The sequence below is a fragment of the Triticum aestivum genome, chromosome 2A (assembly GCF_018294505.1).
Source record: "Triticum aestivum cultivar Chinese Spring chromosome 2A, IWGSC CS RefSeq v2.1, whole genome shotgun sequence".
Lineage (NCBI taxonomy): Eukaryota > Viridiplantae > Streptophyta > Magnoliopsida > Poales > Poaceae > Triticum > Triticum aestivum.
Window position 1 is genome coordinate 59,372,515 of NC_057797.1, and position 24,296 is coordinate 59,396,810.

A 24,296-nucleotide genomic window follows, 5' to 3' on the forward strand; every position below is an offset into this window, starting at 1 on the left:
ATGCACGCAAATGTGTACGATCAAGATCAGGGACTCACGGGAAGATATCACAACACAACTCTAAAACATAAATAAGTCATACAAGCATCATAATACAAGCCAGGGGCCTCGAGGGCTCGAATACAAGTGCTCGATCATAGACGAGTCAGCGGAAGCAACAATATCTGAGTACAGACATAAGTTAAACAAGTTGCCATAAGATGGCTAGCAAAAACTGGGATACAGATCGAAAGAGGCGCAGGCCTCCTGCCTGGGATCCTCCTAACTACTCCTGGTCGTCGTCAGCGGACTGCACATAGTAGTAGGCACCTCCGGTGTAGTAGGGGTCGTCGTCGACGGTGGCGTCTGGCTCCTGGACTCCAGCATCTGGTTGCGACAACCAGAAAGAAAGGAAAAGGGAAAAAGTGGGGAAAAAGCAACCGTGAGTACTCATCCAAAGTACTCGCAAGCAAGGAACTACACTACATATGCATGGGTATATGTGTAAGGAGGCCATATCGGTGGACTGAACTGCAGAATGCCAGAATAAGAGGGGGATAGCTAGTCCTATCGAAGACTACGCTTCTGGCAGCCTCCGTCTCGCAGCATGTAGAAGAGAGTAGATTGAAGTCCTCCAAGTAGCATCTTCAAGTAGTAACTCCAAGTAGCATCTCCAAGTATCATCTCCAAGTAGCATCTCCAAGCAGCATCGCATAGCATAAACCTACCCGGCGATCCTCTCCTCGTCGCCCTGTAGAAAAGCGATCACCGGGTTGTCTGTGGAACTTGGAAGGGTGTGTTTTATTAAGTATCCGGTTCTAGTTGTCATAAGGTCAAGGTACAACTCCAAGTCGTCCTGTTACCGAAGATCACGGCTATTCGAATAGATTAACTTCCCTGCAGGGGTGCACCAACTTACCCAGCACGCTTGATCCCATTTGGCCGGACACACTTTCCTGGGTCATGCCCGGCCGCGGAAGATCAACACGTCGCAGCCCCACCTAGGCTCAACAGAGAGGCCAGCATGCCGGTCTAAACCTAAGCGCACAGGGGTCTGGGCCCATCGCCCATAGCACACCTGCACGTTGCGTACGCGGCCGAAAGCAGACCTAGCCTAGTGGCATTCCAGTCCAATTCGGCGCCGCCGCTCCGTCGCTGACGTCTGAAGTGCTTCGGCTGATACCACGACGTCGGGATACCCATAACTACTCCCACGTAGATGGTTAGTGCGTATAGGCTCGTAGCCAACTCAGATCAAATACCAAGATCTCGTTAAGCGTGTTAAGTATCCGCGAACGCCGAACAGGGCCAGGCCCACCTCTCTCCTAGGCGGTCTCAACCTGCCCTGTCGCTCCGCCTCAAAGATCCACTCACGGGTGCTCCACCAGCCGACCCGACTTTAGTCTCCACCTGTATCATGTATAAAGTATAGTATATACCCGTGATCACCTCCCGAGTGATCACGGCCCGATAGTATAGCACGGCAGACGGACAAGAATGTAGGGCCACAGATGGAATACTAGCACCCTATACTAAGCATATAGGATTGCAGGTAAAGGTAACAACAGTGGTAACAAGGACAGGCTATGCATCAGGATAGGTATAACAGAAAGCAGTAACATGCTACACTACTCTAATGCAAGTAGTATAGAGAAGAGTAGGCGATACCTGGTGATCAAGGGGGGGGGGCTTGCCTGGTTGCTCTGGCAAGAGAGAGTGGTCGTCAACCTCGTAGTCGTACGGGGCAGCAGCAGCGGCGTCGGTCTCGTAGTCTACCGAAGAGAAGAGGGGGGGAAGAAACAGTAAATACATAGCAAGCAAGTGCATAACGATGCATGACATGACAAGTATCGATGCTAGGTGTGCCCTAACATGGTATGAGGTGGTACCGGTTAAGGGGGAAACATCCGGGAAAATATCCCCGGTGTTTCGTGTTTTCGGGCAGAGGAGCCGGAGGGGGAAAGTTGCGAGTTTGATAGGTTAGGGGTGTGAGGCGGACGAACGGACTGCGTATCCGGATTTGTCTCGTCGTTCTGAGCAACTTTCATGTTGAAAATATTTTAATCCGAGTTATGGATTAAAAGATATGATTTTCTAAAGATCTTATTAATTTCTGGAATTTAATTAATTAATTATTTAATTTGAAAAATGAATTTATGACGTCAGCATGATGTCATGCTGACGTCAGCAGTCAATAGGGTTGACTTGGTCAACCTGACAGGTGGGTCCCGTTCGTCATACTCTGTTAGTTAATTAACAATAGTTAATTAGGTTAATTAGCCATTAGGTTAATTAATCAGGATTAATTAAATTAAGTATTTACTTAATTAATTAATTAATATTTTAATTATCATTTATTTTTATTTTTAACGTTCTGGGGGGGGGCTGCGGTCAGTGGCATGGCTGGTCCAGTCAGCAAGGCTGACCGGGTCAACAGGCCGGCCAGGCCCCTAGGGCCCACGGGTCAGTGACCCAGGGGTGGCCCCAGGTCGGCCACGTCGGCGGCCGGCGTTGGGGAGCTCCGGGGAGCGTTCCCGCGGCGGAGGGGCGCCGGACCTCGCCGGGATTCGCCGTCCGGCGGCCAAAATGGCCGCGGGCGGGTGCGTTCGAACGTGGAGAGGATGCCGCGTCCAACGGTGGCAGAGGCACGGCCGGACTTGGCCGGAAACGACGCCGGCGAGCGGTGGAGGCGGCGGTGGGATTCGGGACCGCGTCGGGATCGCGCTACGGGGCTAACGGGAAGACCAGGGGGGGCTGCGCGACGCGCTGAGCACAGGGGCTCGGCCCCGTGACCATTTGGTCACCGGAGGGGCGCCGGCGACGAGATCCACGAGGGGGGCGCTCGGGTACGGAGGGGAACGAGGGGGAAGAGGAGGGGGCCTCGACCGAGCGGAGGAGGCGCGAGGGGAGGGGGGTACGTGGGGCGCGGTGAGCCGGCGCGAGCCGGAGCGCGACGTGCGCGGCGCCGGAGCGAGCTCCGGCCATGGCGACCGAGCGCGGGGGTCGACCCCTACGGCTACAGAGCGAAGCAGGGAAGGGAAGAGCTCACGGGGGGGACGCGTGGGGTCTCGGAAGCGGGCTCGGGCGCGGTCGGGGGCGTCCGGCGGGGAGGAGGTCGAGGCGGCGGCCGTCCGGTGATGCGGATCCGGCGAGGTGGGAGTCGGGGACGGTCCCGAGGCGACGAGGGGGGGTTCGGGCGTCCTGCGCGCCGGTCGGGGAGGAGGGGAGGAGGACGAGCGCCGGTGGGGTGGGGCGACGGGATCGGGCGGATCCCGATCCAGATCGGCGGGGGTGGGAGGAGAAGGGGATCGGGGGGGAATGGGGTGTCGGCTAGGGTTTCCGCCGACCGGGGGGGGGGGGTTATGGGAGTGAGGGGTGGGCCGGGCCAGGGGCTGGCCGGCTGGGCCAGGTGGGCTTGGCCCAGTTTGGCCAGGGGGGGGGGGGTTCCTCTCCTTTGTTTTATTTTTCTTTTCTTAATTTATTTTCTCTTCTGTTTTATTTCATTTTAAAATATTTAGGCACTTTATAAAAATGTGTGCACCCCACCATAATTAACCTTGTAATTTTTGACAACCCCCAAACATTTTAGTTTGATTTTTTTGAAAAACTTTTATTGCCATCATAATTTTGAATTGAATTTCGAATCCGTTTTGATTTAACCCGAGATTAACTACAGTGACAGAGGTGACGTGGCATCATTAGTGGGGATTACTGTAGCTTAATTACCCGGGCGTTACACACGCGGGGGGCCGGCATGGTGCCCGTGAACGGTGCACGCGCATGCTTTCTTTGCATCTCGACGGACGGCCGCCCGCCGCTGCTGGACCCAGGCGTGACGTTGAGGTCGATGACGGCCGCGGGGCGTGGTGTGGACGGCGCGAACAAGCCCACGTCCGACGATGCCGAGAAACGGGTCTGGCCGTCGTGCCTGGGCGGAGGAAAGCCGGGCGACATGGGCGCAGCGCACGACGTCGGCGACTGGCAGTGCGTAGGCCGGGCGACCGACGAGCCTGTGCTCCCTGGGCCGACAGCCGCTGCATGGAACCCCGCCGGACGGCCCATGCCAAGCATGAGGATGGCGTGCGCTTTGTTGACGAGGTCCTCCTTCTCGTCGGCAGCGGCCTTGCGCCGCGCGGCCTCCAGCTCCTCGCGCTGGGCGGCGAACTTGGCCGCGGCGGCATTGATCTTGACGGCCGCTCTCCGTTCCCTCCTCTTCGCTGATTCCGCGTCCAACTTGGCGATCTCCTTCGGCGTGCACTCCGACCGCGGCTTTCTTGGCGCCTTCTTGTTCACCTTTGCGGTCGGGTCGACGGCCAGACCGCCGGAACTCGGCGGGGCGTCGGCCATGGACGGGGGAGAGAGGGGGTGGCAGGAGGGACGTGGGAGGGTTTGGGGAAAATGGCGCCAAATGGACTTGGGGGGGGGTTGGTTTCTCCCACCGACAGGCGGGCCAGGGGAGGACAAGCGCGCGCGTCCCGCCCGTCCGCGCGCTGTCCGTTTCACCCCAAAACCGGCGCAAATTTGGGTCGGGGATGGGTCGAAAGCGGACACAAAGCGGACAAAAGTCCGTTTACGCCCGCGCGCTGGGCCGTCTCGTTTGTTCCTTTTACCCCAAACGGACGGGGGCGGACAGGATAGGATCGAGCGGTGGAGTTGGCCTGACCTCCGTGCCAAGGCTACCACGGCGCTGTCCGTGACATGCAGCCACCTTCCGTGTCTCCGCAGCCTAGGACTAGCCCTGTTCTACTCTGTAAAATGAATGCTTAATTAACATGCAACGCAAATGACATGCTGCTGTCAAGTCCTCGACACGAATCTTCAAAACACAGGACGCGCTGGATAACCGGGTGTCAGGGCACCCGGGTGCTGTGACGCCTTTCCGAACAGGAGAGGAGCTCCTCCCTTCAGCATCTTCGAACCAAACCGGGCCATTCCGCGTAGTTGTTTCTCAACTGCAGAGAATTCGGCTGGTGATTCTGCTGACCCTACAAAGGGCAATGGCACAAGCATTGATCAGAGGCTTGCCATGCTGGTGAGCATCGAGGACTGCGTCAAGCGGCACGGGCTCAGGATGCTCTTAAGGCCTTGTTCATTTAATCCTCCTCCCAAGGGGATTGGAGTGGATTGGAGAGGATTTTGCCTTGTAGGGATCTAATCCCTCTTAAACCCTGCCATTCCCCTTCAAAAACCACCTCAATCGAACAAGGCCTAAGGGATCTGCACTTTAGGGGGAAAGATGCCCCCGTCTGCTACGCCTGGTGCGATCCTTCCCCGCAAATGCATGTAACCCAGGGGATCTCGATGGCGATCAACGTCAACAAGATGATCGAAGTGGGCTGCCAAGTCAAAATTCTGATGGCGGATTGGTTAGCTCGGATGGATCATCACATCGGTGGCAAGGTCGGTGGCGATCTGAGTAAGGTACGTGATGTTGGCCTGTACAACATTGAGATGTGGAGAGCGGCCGGCATGGATCTCGACAGGGTCGAGCTCGTGTGGCTGTCGGAGCAAATAAGCCGCCACGTGGACGAGTTCTGGCCGCTTGTCATGGATGTTGGCAGAAAAAGCGACACGAAAAGAATAAAAAAGTCGCTCTGCGTTCATCGCACGGATGATACGAGGGGCCATGGGAGCTTAGATCCCTACTTGTTTAGGGATTTCACTCCTGCCGAGATATTCCATCCTTGCTTGCAGTGTGCCGGCATAGTGCTGTTTCACCATCAGGCAGACATATGGCTGCTCGACGCAGATCAGCGTGTTGCCCACATGTTAGCCAGACGATACTGCAACCGCCTGCAGATGAAAGATGGACCGGTTGCTCTATTCCACAACGTGCCGCCTAATTTGCTCGAGTACCCGGAACATGAGGCGTGGAATGATCCCAGATGGGCCATCTTCATGGAGGACGATGAGGAAAACGTCGGCTGCAAAATAAATAAAGCCTTCTGCCCTCCAAAGGTCGCAAAAGGCAACCCTTGCTTCGAGTACATAAGATGTATAATTTTCCCTTGGTTTGGAAAATTCGAGGTGGTTCGGAACGAAGGGAATTGTGGTGCGACGTTTTTTAGCATGGAGGAGCTTACTGTTGCCTATGAAAGTGGCATTCTGCATCCCGCCGACGTGAAAGATGCGCTTGAGAAGGCAATAAACATGATGTTGCGGCACATCAATGATCGCCTCAGAAGCAACACCGGAGGCAAAGAACTAGTGGAAGCAATGGAGCAGCGATTCAGCATACCGTGGTGACACTACGTTCTTTAGCATGTTTTTTTATTTTATTTTTTGCTTGCACAAACAATTAATCAGGGCAAAACAAAGTCGAAAAAATGAATAAGAAGTTGGTTAAAGATAAGGGAGGCGGCAAGCAGGCTAAGCGTCTAAAGTCTTAAGTCGCAGATATTCATGTGAGCGCATGCGACATGTATAGCACAAGGCTGCAAACCGAAGAGGAAACACTACAGCAATTCTGATTGATGAAATGACAAACTGAAGAGGAAAAACATTGGTGGTCATATGCATTAAACTGTTGGTGACAAAATGCATGTTTTCTGCTATGTTGTTTTGCACAATAAACTTGCAGCAACAACAACAACAAAGCCTTTAGTCCCAAACAAGTTGGGGTAGGCTAGAGGTGAAACCCATAAGATCTCGCAACCAACTCATGGCTCTGGCACATGGATAGCAAGCTTTCACGCACCCCAGTCCATAGCTAGCTCTTTGTCGATACTCCAATCCTTCAGGTCTCTCTTTGCACAATAAACTTGCAGCAAAGATTTAAAAAATGAACATCATGGTGTAAGAATTTATTAGGCAAGACTAAAAGAGACAATAAAAACAAGTCTTGAATGAAAAAAGAGACAAGACTAAAGCGGAAAAAAAAGACTTCATTTCATGGTTCTGCATGAACTGACTGCTCACTGAAAACTCTGAATCTCAAACATGTTAAAACCGATTTCGCTCATAAAGAGAAAGGGCTGTGAGATCGACTAAAACAATGGACGGAACTAACAAACTGCATAAATTGAACATTTCCGTTTTCTTGAACCTATACAAATACTAAGAGTGGGATTTAGTGTGCTGGAGTGTAGCCACTACTTTTGCGTCAAAGATTAAGACGATAGTAGTGCCTGTTCCAAACCAACCCCCCCCCCCCCCCCCCCCCCCCCCCCCGGGGAAAACCACTACCAGTGTAATATATCCAGAAAAGGGGTAAAATGCAGCAATAAAACTAAAGAGTTCAGATCAAAAGGTGCGGACCATGCTACCTAGTTTGTTTTGAATCAACAGACATACCATTCGCTAGGTGGTCAACTGCATGGTAAAACTTTACCCCTTCGCTCAGTAAGCCCTTTTTTTCGTCAATTGCATGGTATGTCTGTTTAGACTAAAGACAAAGAAATCATTATGAGACAAAGTTCTTTGTCTTCAGTCTTTGTATACCATGCAATTGAACCACCATGCTTAGACTAAAGACAAAGAAAGAAACTAAAGAAAAAGACTGATAAAAGGAAAAATGATGAGGAAGTAGTAAAATGAAGAATGAGGAATGATAAAACTTAAGAAGCCTACTGACTGACAACAAAAAAACTGAAGAATGACTCGATACACACCGTACTGAACTGAACACTCAACAAATAATAAAATGATAAACAATATGTTCTAAAGATTGATGAAATATACACCGTGAGACTAGAGATAATACTGAATTAAATATAATACTGAATTCTGCCAGTGTCAAGTTCAGTAAACACCACAGCGTTCCATCAGTCGCTCCGCCTGAAGGCTTGGCGACCTGAAACCAATGCACTCACGGTCACAAGTTGACTGCGTTGTTCTACCTTCTACGCCGAGAGACCTTCTGCTGTGTGTAAATTCATTACTGTGGTGACTAGCTGACTGCTGCTTTTACAGGAAAGCATCAGCCTCAGATGATGAAGCTCTATTGTATGAGATTATTTGGACGACAAGGAATGATTTCATTTTCAATGGCATACGCCCCAACCCCAGTGTATACAATTGCAGAAGAAAATTCAAGGAGCCTGGATGGCTTGTTTCATAGAGCTACAGAAAGAAGCCTGGATGGCTTGTTTCATGGCTTGCGTCAAGGCCTTTCATTAGATCATTGGAAGTCACTACCCCACTTCCTTGAGCCTCTTCGTTTCAATTTGCATAGGCAGCTTTATCTTCTTGTAATTCATAAGCAAAAAAGTTATATAAATACACGCAGTACGAATTATCCTACTGTTTTCCGTAAGAAAAAGGAGAGATGGCTGCAAAAAACAGCGGGCGGCAGCGCTAGAGCGAACAAACGAAGAGGACAAAGGGGCTGAGCGCAGAGGAGGGGTAAACAGAGGGAGAAGCTCGACGAACCTGTCTCGCGGCCGGCGACGGGCGACGACCGGTGGTTCCGCCCCCGCGGACCACCACTCGCTCATGGCGCGCCTGATGGGAGAGCCCCGCTGGCCCCCTCTCCATCTCCTTCCTCCCGCTGCTTGCCTCCCCCTTCCCCCTGCTGCTCGTCGGCAACTCCCCTTCCCCCACCGCCTCCCCCTCTCCTCCCGCTGCGCTGGCTCACCGACGAACTGACATGACATGGGCCTCATGTAAAACCGGATCGGGCTCGAAACAACGACCCGAAAAGCCCACCTGCACCTATGCAAACGTGCGAACCAGAGACAGACAAACCACGCGCCGGAGCACTGAGATTCGTGAGAGAGATTGAACGGGTCAGAATTTGACTTACAGCGAAATGAAAACCAGTCGACTAATTTCTTAGTAAAAGTGTTAACTGTCGTTGTTGTACTAAATCAACGACAGTTAATATGATAATATGGATCGGAGGGACTGGTGAATACAGAGACCACGTTACCTGAAAAACAAGCTACATCGTTAGACAATGGTTCTCACTTTCAGTTATTTCAGTAGGTGCTGACATATTTCACTTTTGATCAGCATGTTCCAGTATTTTGTAGTACATTCAAATAAATTTCAAAGTTTTGTAAAAAAAAGCTTAAGTTTTGCACCCGCAAAAAAAATGCTTAAGTTCTGGGTTTGATTTCAATGAATTTTAAATGAAATTTTATGTAGACTGAAACGCAATCGAAAATTTCAGAAACGTGTGGCCGAAATATTTCCAAAAACGAAACTGAAACCAATTGCCACATGAGAGTATCATGTGGAAATCAAGTCGCAATGAAAACTTGATGCAAATAAAGTTATAAAAAGTTCTCCAAACAATATTGTATGCTATAAAAAGGTGGTGTTATATAAGCATGTGAAATTTGAAGTTCATATCATGATATTCATATTCATTGCAAAGGTAATAAAAAAATCATCCATGAATAGCAAAAAAGTTCTCCAAGGCGGTCCGAACATAGAGTGTGGCCAGGCCGGCCCTACCGCAGCGGCCTACGCAAACCTGGATAGGGTTTGGAGGAAAGCACGACTCTCAGACCGACGCCACCACAAACACCGAAAAGCACGGCGCCACCACAAAGACCGACGCCCTGGATAGGGTTTGGAGGAAAGCACGGCGGGAAAGGGGAGCGCAACGCCGCAAAGGCATGCACCAACACCAACCAGGGCAGCCCCCTGAACTCGCATGCCGTCAGACGCCATCCACCACCACAGACCAGATCCACAACGACCTCCGCCCAACCGACCCGACCACGTCGGGTCACACCTGCAAGCCGACCCCATGAACCTCATTGACTCCCGAGAGTAGCAGGCCGCCCCACCACTGCCTAGAGGACCTCGAGCAGCGCATCCGCCCTTGCATGAGCACACAAGTCGTCACCTTTTGCGCGCCACCGCCTGCATCAGACGTGCCCGAGCCTTGCCGGCGAGGAGCCCTGCACCGCTCGCCACCATCGGATATGGGTCGAGCCCAGATCAGGCCATCGCCACGGATGTGAGGCCACATTGTGAAGCCCCCCCACCGTCGCCAACCCCCGCCACCGCGCCCCTCGCCGGCGCCACGCCACTGCTCGGCCGCCCGTGTGTGAGGGCATCTCCAGCCGTTGGCCTCCCAGGGGGCGTCTAAAAGCGCCGCCTGGGGTGAGCCGGCGCAAAAAATGGCCCTGGGGGCGAGTCGATCCCCAGCCGTCGGCCCCCAGGGCTGCCCACACGCGCGTATTAAAAAAAGGACTGTTCGGCGAAGTTATGATAAAAACTAGTTAAATTTCGGCCAGACATGGCAAATTTCGGTGAAATTCGCGCATTTTCATTACATTAACCTAATCTAAAAAAGAAAAGGGCTGAAGTCGTCGCCGCCGTCGTCGTCGGCCTTCTCCTCCTTGACGCGGGCGCCCCTGCTGGACCCCTGCCCGGCGTCACCATGGCGGACTGGCGGTGGCGCGTCGTCGTCGTCGTCGCTGTCGCATAAGACGACGACCCCGTCTTCAACGCGGCCGTGTCGGCGCTCCTCGAAGCGGCGCAGGGCGGCGCACTGGCGCTCCTTCTCCTTATCCCGGCGCGCCTTCTCCATCGCAATGGAGTCCTGGCGCGCCCATTCCAGGGCCACGTCGTCGTCGTCGAACTCCGCCTCCACCGGCGGCAGCCCCGGCTCGTCTTCACCGACGCCAGCCCCGGCTCCATCTTCGGCTTGACGAAGCGCGGAGGAGCCGACGGGGAGGGGGCGCGCCGGCTGCCCTCGTTGATGACGATGCCGACGCTGCGAGTGCGCCGACCGATTGGCGTCTCCGCCGCAGGCTCGACCTTGACGCCGAGAAGCGCCGGAGAACCGGAGGAGTGGGAAGATGAGCGAGAGGAGGAAGACGAGGAGGAGGCGAACCTCCTTGGTGCCCATGCGCGTCGGTGTTGCGACGGGGCGGCCCCCGTCGCAGGATAGGTCAACGGCGGGTTGTTGCCGCCGTCGAGGTGCGTCAGCACGCCCTCCAGCGTGCGGCCCGGGACGCCCCACCACAGGTGGCGCCCCACGCTATTCTTCACGCCGCCGACCACCGGCGCATCGTTGGTGGAGGCCAGGCGCTGCTGCTGGCAGCGCTGGAAGTACGCCTCCCAAGCCGCGTGATTGCCGCTGGCGTACTGGGGGAGGGAGCGCTCGTCGTCGGTCAGGGAGGCGCGCGCGACCTCGACCTCCTCGGCGAAGTAAGTGGGCTTCGCCACGGCGTCGGGTAACGGGGGAACAGGCACTCCCCCGTCGCTGAGCCGCCACCCCGTCGGCCCGGCGCGCATGTCCGGCGGCGCCGGGATGTTCGCCTGGAACAGGAGCCAGGACTCCTGTTCGTGGAGCGAACGCCGACTGAAGCCGTTCGCCGCCGCCTCGTCTCCGGGGAAGCGCTCTGCCATGGCGACGGGCTCGGCGCTGGTAGAGAGGGAGAGAGAGGGGCTGCCGGTGGCGCTCGAGAAAGGAAGACGGAGACGGAGAGAGAGGGGCTGGGCGGCGGCGAGGGGCGAGTCTGGTGTGGGCACCGGCGAGTACCGCCGGCTTTTATAGCCGCTCCGCGCCATGTGTACGCGTGCGAGGGAGGGGAGGCGTCGGCGCGCCGTCCCGAGACGCGCCGCCCGTGAGGAATCAATGGCAAGGATGACCGGCGGCAGCCTTGCCATTGATTCCCCGCAGGAACCGAGGTAGTTGGGGGGAAGACGAGCCGCCGTGTCCCTGACGTGGCTGGCCCGCGGCTTTTTCGCGTCAAAACAGTTTGCCCCGGCGCCCCCGGGCGCCCCCCAGCGCGCCAGGTTCGGCAATCGGGCTCCTGGAGGCACGACTGGGCCGCTTTTTCGGCGCCGGCGCAAAAAAAAACGCCTGGGGAGGCCTTCCTAGGGGCGCGGCTGAAGATGCCCTGAGGTTCATGGAGGAGGGGGACATGGAAGAGAGGAGGTGCCAGGTCCAGAGGGGAAAATGTTTGTACAAGTTCCCTTGACACGAATCAAACTACCGAGTTTCGTTGGAAATTTGTATGTGTGAGTATTTCACATGAACTGTGTGTTAGACTGTATTTACATGTGTATATTGTAACGTTGTATACCACCTCATTATATATATATATGTGATAGGCCATCCCTAGAGGGTTGTGCCGGTTCCCCCCAAAGCCTATTGTCTTACATGGTATCACGCTAGGTTACGTCCGCTTCCGCCTAAAAACCCTAAACCGCCGCCGCCGTCGCCGTCGCCCGACTGCTATGACGTCCGCCGCTGCGTCCGGCTCCACCGCCACCGGTTTTCTGCCGGCCTCCCTCGCGGCACTTCTCTCGAGGCCGCTGGATGCCGTCTCCCTTCAGGCGCCGATCGGGACACGGAGCATCGACTCCCTCTTCGCGCTCCCGCCGGCTGCTACTTTGCCCGGGCAGGCGCTTGTGGCCCACACCGCCGCCGCCCCGTCAACCGCGGCTGTCGCGCCCTCGGCCACTGCGCCGCTGGTGGCGGAGGACGTCGCGCTGGCAGGCTTCGCGGCGTCAACCGCGGCCATCGCGCCCTCTGTCACCGCGCCGGCTGCCCCTCTGACTGTCTCCACGGTGGTCTCACCTCAGCCAGTCTCCTCGATGGGATCGCAGCCGCCGCCGCCGTTTCACTTCGGCCATCTCATCACCATCAAGTTGTCGTCGGACAATTACATCTTCTGGCGCGCGCAGGTTCTTCCGCTTCTTGGGAGTCACTATCTGCTTGGCTATGTCGACGGCTCTCTCCCTTGCCCTCCTGCGCTGGTTGACAGCGTGCACGGTCCGGTCTATAATCCGGCTCACCGTGTCTGGACAGGGCAGGATCAGGCGAACCTCTCCTCCATCCAGGGGTCGCTCTCTCCGGCCGTTGCTGGGCTTGTTGTCTTCGCCAAGACGTCCCACGAGGCATGGACTATTCTTGAGCGCTCGTTTGCGGCACAGTCGCAGGCTCGTGTATCTGGGCTCCGTCGCCAACTTGGGGAGTGTCAGAAGCTTGACTCCACCGCCACTGAGTTCTACAACAAAGTCAAGAGTCTCGCCGACACGCTGGCCTCCATTGGACAGCCCCTCACCGACTCCGAGTTCAACTCGTTTATTGTCAATGGTCTTGATGAGGAGTATGACGCCCTAGTCGAGATCATCAATGAGAGGGGCAACTCCACGCCCATGCCAGCACACGAGGTCTTTTCACGCCTCCTGCTTACTGAGCAACGAGTCGAGACGCGCCGATCCAGGGGCAACGGCGCCCTCTCGGCAAACGCCGCCACCAAGGGTGGTCGCTCCTCTGCTTCATCCAGGGCTCCTTCGGGGCAGTCACCACCACCCGCCTCGGCCCCTCCTCCTACTGCGACGCTACCAGGGGCTGGCGGTCCACGTGTGTGCCAGCTTTGTGGTCGCGATGGGCACTGGGCCTCGAAGTGTCACAAGCGCTTCCAGCGGGGTTTTCTTGGTCTCGGCAATGACGGGAAGGATACACGCAACTTTGCTCGTCAGGTCGCCATGGCTGATCGTCCGCCGCCGCAGAAGCCACAGGGACACACTCAGTCCTACTCCATTGATCCCCACTGGTACATGGACTCTGGGGCGACAGAGCACCTGACCAGTGAGATGGGGAAGCTTCACACTCGTGAACCCTACCATGGCTCCGACAAGATCCACACCGCCAATGGAGCAGGTATGCACATCTCTCATATTGGTCAAGCATCACTTCTCACTAGACATGCCAATAGGAGTCTTCAACTTCGCAATGTTCTTCGAGTTCCATCTGTGACACGTAATCTTCTTTCAGTTCCTAAACTCACTCGTGATAATAATGTGCTTTGTGAATTTCATCCTTTTGATCTTTTTATTAAGGATCGGGGCACGAGGGACATTCTTCTTAGTGGGCGGCTCTGCCAAGGTCTCTATCGTCTGGAGCATCCTGGCGTCGCTCGCGTCTTCAGTGGAGTTCGGGTATCTCCGTCACAGTGGCATGCTCGTCTTGGTCACCCGGCCACACCTATTGTCCGGCATGTTTTGCGTCGTCATGAGCTTCCTAGTGTGTCTAGTAATAAAGATGTAGCAGTGTGTGATGCTTGTCAGCAGGGGAAGAGTCATCAACTTCCTTTTTCGGAGTCCAGTCGTGAGGTGAAACATCCTTTAGAACTTGTGTTTTCAGATGTATGGGGTCCTGCTCAGACTTCTGTTAGTGGTCATAATTACTATATCAGTTTTGTTGATGCTTACAGCCGCTTTACCTGGCTTTATCTTATCAAACGTAAATCTGATGTGTTTGACATTTTTGTTCAGTTCCAAAAACATGTTGAACGCCTTCTCAAGCACAAAATTGTTCATGTTCAGTCGGACTGGGGTGGCGAGTATCGCAACCTCAACTCCTTCTTTCAGTCGCTTGGGATCACTCACCGTTTAGCATGTCCACATACACATCAGCAGAATGGTTCAGTAGAACGTAAGCATCGTCACATTGTTGAAGCTGGTCTGACTCTTTTGGCCCATGCATCTGTTCCGTTTCGTTTTTGGAGTGATGCTTTCACCACTGCATGTTTTCTCATCAATCGTACTCCCACTCGTGTTTTGAATATGAAGACTCCCATTGAAGTTCTCCTTAATGAACAACCGGACTACACCTTTCTCAAGGTGTTTGGGTGTGCTTGCTGGCCCCATCTCCGTCCATATAACAAGCGTAAGCTCGAGTTTCGTTCCAAGAAGTGTGTTTTTCTTGGTTATAGCTCTCTTCATAAAGGATACAAATGTCTTCATGTGCCCACTAATCGTGTCTACATCTCTCGGGATGTTGTGTTTGATGAGCATGTTTTTCCCTTTGCCAAACTCCCTGTGTCCACTACCGAGCCACCTGTCATGCATTCATCCTCTGTTGCTTCTGACCAATTTGATGATGTTGCATATTCTCCTCTATTGTTGCCTAACCATGGTGCAGGCACTGGTCGTGGGGCTCGTTTGGAGATTCTGGAAGTGCCATCTTCCTCTTCGTCGCCATCGCCTTCATCCTCGGCACCTTCTGTTGTGCATGAGGAGCACATGGCGCCCCTGCATGGCCTCGGTTTCCGTGCTCATGCACGGCCGATCGACGTCCTGGCCCGGTCGCCTCTGGCTTCTGGGCTGCCTTCGCCATCGTCGCGCCCTGCAACCCCGCCGACTGGGCCGGCCTCCTCGGTCCCCGTCTCGCCCAGGGCGTCGGGGCAGTCATCACCAGGCCTGGCCTCGCCCGCCCCTGCCTCGCCCAGGGTGTCTGGGCCCTTCTCACCAGGGCCGGCCTCGCCTGCTCTCGCCTCGCCAAGGCCGTCTGGGCCGGTGTCACCGGAGCTGGCCTCGCCCACTCTCGGTTCGCCCATGGCCTCTGAGCCCCTGTCGTCGGGCCAGTCTTCGCCATGCAGCCCGGAGTCGTCTGTCCCGAGCTCGCCTGAGGTGATTCCTGCATCTCCGGCGACCGTCACGTCTCCGTCACCTTCGCCTCCGCCGGCTCCTGCTGCTGCTCTACGTCCACATACGCGCAGTCGGAGTGGCATTTTTCAGCCTAAGCAACGTCACGATGGCACAGTTGCTTGGTTAGCGGCGTGCATGTCTGCTGCTCTCGCAGATCCATCCTCTGAGCCACGCACGTATCAAGCTGCTATGCGCATTCCTCATTGGAGAGAGGCCATGGAGCAGGAGTATCAAGCGCTTCTTCGCAATCAGACATGGACTCTTGTTCCTCCACAATCACGGGTAAATGTCATTGATTCCAAATGGGTTTTCAAAGTGAAGAGGCATTCTGATGGGTCCATTGAGCGCTATAAGGCTCGTCTGGTTGCTCGTGGTTTTCGACAGCGTTTTGGACTTGACTATGAAGACACCTTCAGTCCAGTGGTCAAGCCTACTACCATCAGACTTCTTCTCTCTCTGGCTGTTACTCGAGGTTGGTTTCTTCGTCAGCTTGATGTTCAAAATGCTTTTCTTCATGGTGTCTTGGCGGAGGAGGTTTACATGCGCCAGCCTCCGGGTTTCTCTGATCCGGATCGCCCTGATCATCTCTGTCGTCTGTCCAAGGCAATTTATGGTCTGAAGCAGGCTCCTCGTGCTTGGCATGCTCGTCTTGCAATGGCTCTTCGTGCTCATGGTTTTGCATCATCAACTGCTGACTCCTCATTGTTTCTTCTTCAAAGGCCTGAGGTTACTATGTACTTGTTGGTCTATGTAGATGATATCATTTTGGTCAGCTCCTCTCAGTCGGCTGCTACTGCGCTTGTTCGCTCACTTGGTGCTGATTTTGCGGTCAAGGACCTTGGGAAGCTTCATTACTTTCTTGGTGTGGAGGTTACTTCTCGTGCTGCTGGCCTTGTTATGACGCAGAAGAAGTACTCTCTGGATTTGTTGCAGCGAGCTGGGATGCTTAAGTGCAAACCGACGACTACACCCATGTCTACCACTGATAAGCTCAATGCTGTTGATGGTGTGCTTCTTTCTTCTTCTGATGCGACAGAGTACAGGAGTATTGTTGGTGGGCTCCAGTACTTGACGATCACGCGACCAGACATTTCCTATGCTGTTAACCGAGTCTGCCAGTATCTGCAGTCACCCCGTGACACTCATTGGTCTGCTGTTAAGCGGATTTTGCGCTATATTCGTTTCACGGTGGCTCATGGTTTGCATATTCGGCCGTCTGACTCTGGTTGTCTTTCAGCATATTCTGATGCAGACTGGGCTGGCAATCCGGATGACAGGCGATCCACGGGGGGTTATGCTGTCTTCTTTGGCTCTAACCTGATTGCCTGGAGTGCTCGGAAACAGGCTACTGTCTCGCGTAGCAGTACTGAGGCTGAGTATAAGGCTGTGGCCAATGCCACATCAGAGATCATCTGGGTACAGTCCTTGCTTCAGGAGTTAAGTATACCCCAATCACAGCCTCCTGTTCTTTGGTGTGATAACATCGGTGCTACATACCTTTCTGCAAATCCGGTATTCCATGCCCGAACGAAACACATTGAAGTTGACTATCACTTTGTGCGTGAACGTGTCTCTCAGAAGCAACTACAGATCAAGTTTATTTCTTCCAAGGATCAACTTGCTGACATCTTCACCAAGCCATTGCCTTTGCCACAGTTTGAGACTTGCAGGCGCAATCTTACCCTTCTAGATTCATTAGAAAGTGGCTAAGATTGAGGGAGGGTGTTAGACTGTATTTACATGTGTATATTGTAACGTTGTATATCACCTCATTATATATATATGTGATAGGCCACCCCTAGAGGGTTGTGCCGGTTCCCCCCAAAGCCTATTGTCTTACACTGTGCATGCGTATTTCATTGTTTTTACGTATCACGAAGGTCCTTTATTGTTACGTAACTTGTCATTACACACACAAGCACAACAGCTCCGTTATTCTGCGGGGTAGGTAGCGAGAGACGCATGCATGTTGTCTATCCGGGACGGTCCACATGACATCGTTTCTTCAGTAGATACGTACGTACGCATGTGTGGATATCTCGATCTCCCCGCGTACGTGCACGAGCCATGCATGGCGCGCGCTGGCTGGCTGGCTCAGTAGTACGGCTGGAGCTTCCAGCGCTGGTTGTCGCCCTCGCACCACTTCCAGAGCACGACCTCGGTGCCGTCGCGCACGCCGCCGTGGTACTTGTCGCCGTTGAGGGCGTCGAAGTTGAGGTAGATGTTGTTCACCATGCGCACGCACCTGAACCCGTTGCCCACGTCCCTGCTCTCCGTCCACAGCACCGACTCGTCCAGGTAGTCTGGGTTGTACGGCACCAGACGCACCTGCATGCACACCAAGATGATTCTAGATTTCAGTTTATGAAAACACAAATGAATGAAGGCAGCAGAGACTACTTACAGGGTGTGACTGGCCGAGGGAGTGCTTGATGGCCTGCCCGGTGGCCTTGTTCACCATGGCGAAGGCGGGGTAGCCCTCCTCGTCCTTGATGCTGGTGCTCCACCTCATGTCCTTGATCCAGTGCTGGTAGTCGTCCTTGGGGTTGGCCGGCGCCAGCACCACCTTGCCGTTGCGCACGGACATGGCGTAGTTGGGGTTGGCGCGGCAGTAGATCTTCACCGTGGGCTGCGGCGGCATCGGCCGCCCGCCGCAGTTGCCGTCGATGTTCACCTGCGACATGCCGTACGGCACCGGCGCCGCGTACCCGGGCGTCGCCATCCCGTACCCGCCGTAGGTCTCGCGGTAGTAGTCCATGGCTATATGCTCGATCTCCTGATCGACCTGCGCAATGCATGGCGACGGGACGGAGGAATTTATAGGGGCGACGGGACGATCATATTCCATTGGTGTGCTCTAATACATGGCGTTGGCCTCACGCTGCCTGTCATGGTGATAAGCGATGTGGATGTGCGGGGTGGTGGTGGGATTCCATGGAGCGATTCCGTGGGATAGACAGATGATGCCATGGGACACTAGCTAGCTAGGTGGTGAGATGTGGGTGTGCCGGACCAAGCTAGAGCCTGAGCTGGCTAGCTTTGCGTGATTCGATTTCTTTCTGGTAGTTTTGGGAAGAAGAATCCCTCTCGTACGTACGTCCTCTATTATTGCTGGGGAGATAGCTAGGGGAAGCCGAATTTTACTATGTGCTGTGCTTTGTCGCCGCACCGATACATTCCCGGTGTGCTCATGATGTGCTCGTTTCAAAAGTGAAGATTTTTCTCCCGAAGAAAACTCTAAAGAAAAGAAAAGGAAATATTCGCGATAGAAATGGTAAGGTAAAGCGTCAAGACGGAACGGCCCATTTCTGGAATCTGGATCAATAATTCAATATACTACCCCCCGCAGCACCAGAGAGAGGCGGGCCGGACTTGATTTCGTTATTATGTAAATTAAACAATTGTACGTGGCCCGGCAAGACATATGGCATTGGATTCGTATAATCATGGCCCGGTCTACCAGCATGGCCCAGCGCAAGACAAGATCTCAAAAAACAAAACTTACCGGGGCATGCGGATTAACTGAGCTCCAGCTCGGGTGAACAGTAAAATCCAAAAGAATTTAAAACAAATTAAATAATTCTAAAAAAACTGTGGCAACATTTGACAAATGTTTAAATGCCTGCAAAGTTTCACCATAAAATGAGATCCGTGCAAGTTGTAGCAAAACAAAACCCCAAAATCAATGCTCCAAAAAGTTTTTTTCTAAGTGACTATTTTTTTTTGCCACGACTTCATGAAACATTGCAAACATTGAAAATATTTGTCAAAGTTTGTCACACAAAAATTTCAGAATTTTTTGCTTTTGTTTTCATTTTTTTTTGGATTTTACTGTTCACCCGAGTTCATATGAGTTCGAGCTGAGAACGGCACTTTCGCTTATGAGGTTGTATAGTTCAATCAATTTTTCAAGACCTTCAAGATTAGTTTAGTTTGAGCTGATATGGTCTTCTGGCAAAGGGCATCTTCAACGCTGAAAGGGCATTTTCAACGCTGACTCCCAAATCGGACATACCAAATTCGTCCGTGGACTGGTGGGTATCATTCTGTGGAAAGTGATGCGGGAGCCAGTCATTCAACCGTGCCCGCATACATCTCAAACCGGATTTCAACAAACCGAAGGAAGTACACGCAAATCAAATGATTTTCATCTAAATTGGAGCACATTCATTACATTTTCGTCATATTTTCATTAAACTAGCATTTACATGTCAATGCCTCTTCTTATTCCCTTTTTTTGGAGTCCTTTTCAACATGTTTTGTGTATTTTATTCTCACGGTGGCAACTGAATTTTGAAGGAAATTTGTAGATTGCTTAAGTGGCAATAGTATGGAAACAAAATCTAGGACTTTTCATGACCAATTGCCCTAGTTCTTTAGAATGGCATCATTTTATTTCTTCGGGAGCTTTCGAATGGTATCATGGTGTAATGTAAAGGCTAGTATCACTACAAGGAGGTTGCTATACATGGCATACTCATTGCAAAGAGCACTTTCCCTGCATTTGTTCCTGTGGAAAACTTGTCTTGCAAATCGTTAAGGCCTTGTTCGGTTCCATGATAAATGAGAGGGATTGACATGTATCGGCAGGGATTAAATCCCATCTAGTTCAAATTCCCCCCCCCCCCCCCCCCCCCCAAATCCCCTCCATTCCACTCCAATCCACTTGGGGAGTGGCTTAACCAAGGCCTAAAGGGAAAATTTAACGGACTAGTTCTCACATTTCAACTCCATGTTAGAGGCACAACTTGAGCTTACAGTATGATTTTCAAGTATGGAATTTAGATACAGTATTTCTAAGGAGAGTACACATTTCCCCTCGCAAAATCAAGCCTGTTTGATCTGAGAAATTGGGCATGGCAGAAGCTGATGAACAAGCAAGGCCCCAACGGGTACAACAAACGTAGTACGAGGAGGGTGGAAGATAGGTGAGCCCATTGATTAGATCGCAGAAAAACGGAGACAATGCAGGTCACAGAGTAGCACAGTACAGGGCCCAGTACCAAGAAAACACAGACGAGTTACATCAAAGTTCAGACTTCGGAATCATGGTCCCTCTCCTCACTCTCTCCAACACTCTCTTCTTCCTCGCAGAAACGCCGGCTCAATCATTCAATCACAAGGCGACACACGCACACAGACACCATTGCCACACATCGCACACGGTTTTATTTGGACACAGCAACATTATTCGCTACCAGCGGCAGAGGACTACGACGACGACGGACGGACGGACGGACGGACGGCGACTAGGACGACTTGGGGGGCTTGTCCCCGGACTAATCCATGGCGATGTGTCGATGGCAATGCGGCAGCTCATCTCTGCACGAAGCAACAATTCACTGGTCAGAACACAGATGCAAGCAAGATGTATCAGGTTGAACTGCAGAGCAGTACGACTATAGTACTTACACCAGGGGAGGATCTTCCAGCGCTGGTTGTCGCCCTCGCACCACTTCCAGAGCACGATCTCGGTGCCGTCGTGGACGCCGCCGTGGGCCTTGTCGCCGTGGAAGGCGTCGAAGTTGAGGTAGATGTTGTTCACCATGCGCACGCAGCGGAAGCCCTTGCCCACGTCTCGGCTCTCCGTCCACAGCACCGACTCGTCCTGGTACGCCGGGTTGTACGGCACCAGCTTCACCTGCACATGCACGCACCATCAATTACAGATCTTCAGTAAGAACTGCCGCCAGATGCTTCTCTGCTCAAATCATGCACAATCTTTATGTGTGTGGGTGCTTACGGGGTGGCCCTGGCCGGTGGAGTGCTTGATGCATTCGCCGGTGACCATGTTCACCAGTGCGAACGCAGGGTACCCTTCCTCGTCCCTGATCTTGTTGCTGTGCCTCATGTCCTTGATCCAGTGCTGCACAAAGATCCGGTAATTTCAGTTTCATTTACAGATCGCCACACGGCACGACAGGTAAAAAGAAAGGACTCTGTTTAATTTGGTCAAGTAGCGGCAGCAGAACTGACCTGGTAGTCGTCCCTGGGGTTGGTGGGGGCGAGGCAGACGGTGCCGTTGCGGGCGGTGAGGCTGTAGTCCTCCCCGGCCTTGCAGAAGACGCGCACGGCGTGCACGGGGGGCCCGCCGCCCATGGCGTGGGCGTTGTTGCCCATGGTGGCGCCGGACTCGACGGCGGCGTGCGCCTCGGCCCAGGGCCAGATCTTCCAGCACTGGTTGTCCCCCTTGCACCACTCCCAGAGCACGACGGTGGTGCCGTCGTGCACGCCGCCGTGGTCCTTGTCGCCGTTGAGGGCGTCGAAGCCGAGGCGGGTGTTGTTGACCATGCGGATGCAGCGGAAGCCCTTGCCCATGTCCTTGCTCTCCGTCCACAGCACCGACGCGTCCTCGTACGCCGGGTTGAACGGCACCAGCTTCACCTGCAACGCCACCGTCCCCCATGGACGCATATGTCAAAGATCAATCCAACCAACCAACCGAACCGAAGGAGGAGATGGACGGACGACTTACGGGGTGGGACTGGCCGATGGAGTGCTTGACGGCGAGGCCGGTGGCCTTGTTGACGAGCGCGAAGGCCGGCATGCCCTCCTCGTCCTTGACGGTGGTGCTGAAGCGCATGTCCTTGAGCCAGTGCTGGGTCTCGTCCTTGGGGTTGACGGGGGCGAGCACCACCTCGCCGTCGCGGACGGCGAGGCAGTAGTCCTCGGAGGCGCGGCAGTAGATCTTGAAGATCTGGTTGGGGCCCGACGCCGGCGGCGCCTGGTCCTTGTGGTGGTGCCCGAACCCGAACATCTCGGCGGCGAGGAGAGCGTGCGTGATCGACTGGAGAACGGTGGGAGCTGTGGGAGTGAGGAGAGAGCGCTGCCCCATGGCCCCGTTATATAGAGCCGGGAGCAGAGCAAACCAGGAGCATATCTCCACTCATCACGCGCTGTAAAATCTTGAAAATCTTTGGAGCATATCTCCAGCGGCCTGGACTAAATGGTAAAAAGTAATTACAGGATACGCTCGCTCGATCGATCGCTGCCAGTGCAGCACTAGCACTAGCCGTTTGGCGTGAATGTACTACCGGAAGATTTTGGTTCGATTAGCAGGATTTTGGCTCGATTCACAGCAGCAGCCAGCCGGTTGCTGCCAGTGAAAAGTCTTGATCAGCATTGGCTGGACGCATGCAAATGTATGCAATGGCCAAAAATGCCAGCAGCATACAGTATGAGTTGTTGTATTGGTGGAGTGCAGTTAGTGTATTTTGTATTTTGCACATCATCCGTTGTCTAATCCTAGCTGCTAGCAGTGTCTTCTTCTGGTGGGAGTATCATCCTTAGAGGCTAAGTATCCTGGTAATTAAAGACTAAATATTTTTCTCTGCTCTTGGATTGTTTTGGTCCTGCAGCAGTACTGGTGTCAGATTTCAGCTGACACTTGGCACTGCCTTGCAACATAGGAGTACTACTACTAGCCGTTTGGTGTGAATGTACTGGAAGGTTCTGGTTCGGTTTACCTACTACTTCAGTGTTTTCCATGGCATTAACTTTGCATTAGCTGTATGCATGCAAACACGCAATGGCCAGCGTATTTTGGATTAGTGGAGTACAGTTAATGTTTTTTGTATTTTGTACTCTATCCATTGTCTTATCTCAGCAGCGTTTTCTTCTAGTATACTCTTTTTTTTAGAAAATCTAGTGTACTCATCCTTAGAGGCTAAGTATCTATGTAATTTGGTCGATTTCAACAGGCCGACGCAAACGGACGCGGATTTGATCCGTTTTGTGTCCATTTGGATCGGCCGAGCGCACGAAGATGCTCGGTTCTGTTCAATGGGTCATAGGTGCATCCAATGCGGCCAATGCATTTCAAATTTGCGTATTAAAAAATAGTAATCCAAGTAAATCGTTAAAAAAAATATAAACTTCATAGCTAAAACGCCAGTCAAAGTCTACTTACATAAACTAAATTTTAAAAAAACAATAAACATAGAAACTTTTATAAAAATGCAGCCGTTGGCCCTAGGTTGCGTCCTCGTTCTCCTCGTTGGTCTGATCGATGAACGTTCGTGTCTACACCCACAGGAAGGCCCGCAGTAGGCTACCTGCGCCATGTCTGGCTGGGTAGTCTGCACCTCTTACACCACCTAGGCCGCTAGCTGCTTGGCCGCCTCCGTCGTCTACTCCACTTGGCGTTCGGCCGCCTCCCACTTGGCCGCCAATGCACCCCACCCGGGCGTGCACGACATGTAGAGAGGCAAGGTGCTCGTCTATGACCACGTTTGGAGTGGCGATGGAGCGGGCGGCGCGTTGGCCTCCACCCCGGCCGCAGATTCGACCATCACGAAAGCAAGGCCAGGTCAATGCGCCATCTCCTCGTGCTCGGATTCCTCGAGCGTCCGCCTAGTCGCCTCCTCTAGAGCCGTGAGGTACCCGGCCTCCTTCTTAACGACCACAGGTGGTGGTGCAACACGGGCCTCCATCATGACGCTCCTAAGGCGGCCCACATTGTGCTTCGTGGTGAACCACACATCCCACATCGGGGAGTTCAGCGCGTAGTCCGGGTCACAATAGAGCGCGGGCAGGAGGGCAGCACGACGGTTGTGAATGCCGGTCGCACGCGTGCGGTCAGACGGCGACACCGTCGACACCGGAACCCTGTCAGGGTTGAGGTGCGAGCCGTGTGGGAGGTTGACGTCCGGCCATGGCAGAAGCAAGTGGTGCTCCCAATGGTAGAGCATCCAGTGCACATGGATGTACAACCTATTGCATTCGCGTGCCTGTCACCTCCAAGGGGCATGCGACACCAAAGTGAAGTGGGCGGGGCGGCCTCGTGGTCATGCTTGCCACACTTGCTAAAGATGTCCATGGCGACGACATCGTGTCAGCCGGCAGGGGAGCAAGCTAGATGTGGACTGGTAGACTGGTGGGGATGGAAGTGGATGAGGCGGCCCCCATCGCACGCTTGCCATCTAAATAGGACGGGCGAGGATGCTTCATGTGGCTGACGTGTGGGCCCGAAC

At 53.6% G+C, this 24,296-nt stretch overlaps 2 protein-coding genes across 2 annotated transcripts; both read right to left on the minus strand.

The window, feature by feature from the left end:
* Positions 1–17,071: 17,071 nt before the first annotated feature.
* On the minus strand, positions 17,072–18,187 carry LOC778384 (ricin B-like lectin R40G3). Its single transcript, XM_044599316.1, has 2 exons — positions 17,729–18,187; positions 17,072–17,652 (listed from the first exon to the last, which is right to left on the minus strand). The coding sequence occupies exons 1-2, from the start codon at positions 18,170–18,172 to the stop codon at positions 17,419–17,421; spliced, it is 678 nt and encodes a 225-aa protein (XP_044455251.1). The 5' UTR covers positions 18,173–18,187; the 3' UTR covers positions 17,072–17,418.
* A 2,055-nt stretch (positions 18,188–20,242) lies between these two features.
* LOC123187446 (ricin B-like lectin R40G2) lies at positions 20,243–22,174 on the minus strand. Its single transcript, XM_044599314.1, has 5 exons — positions 21,800–22,174; positions 21,301–21,708; positions 21,068–21,190; positions 20,737–20,965; positions 20,243–20,646 (listed from the first exon to the last, which is right to left on the minus strand). Coding segments are annotated over exons 1-5 (1,122 nt in total). The 5' UTR covers positions 22,160–22,174; the 3' UTR covers positions 20,243–20,644.
* Between the last annotated feature and the right edge of the window lie 2,122 nt (positions 22,175–24,296).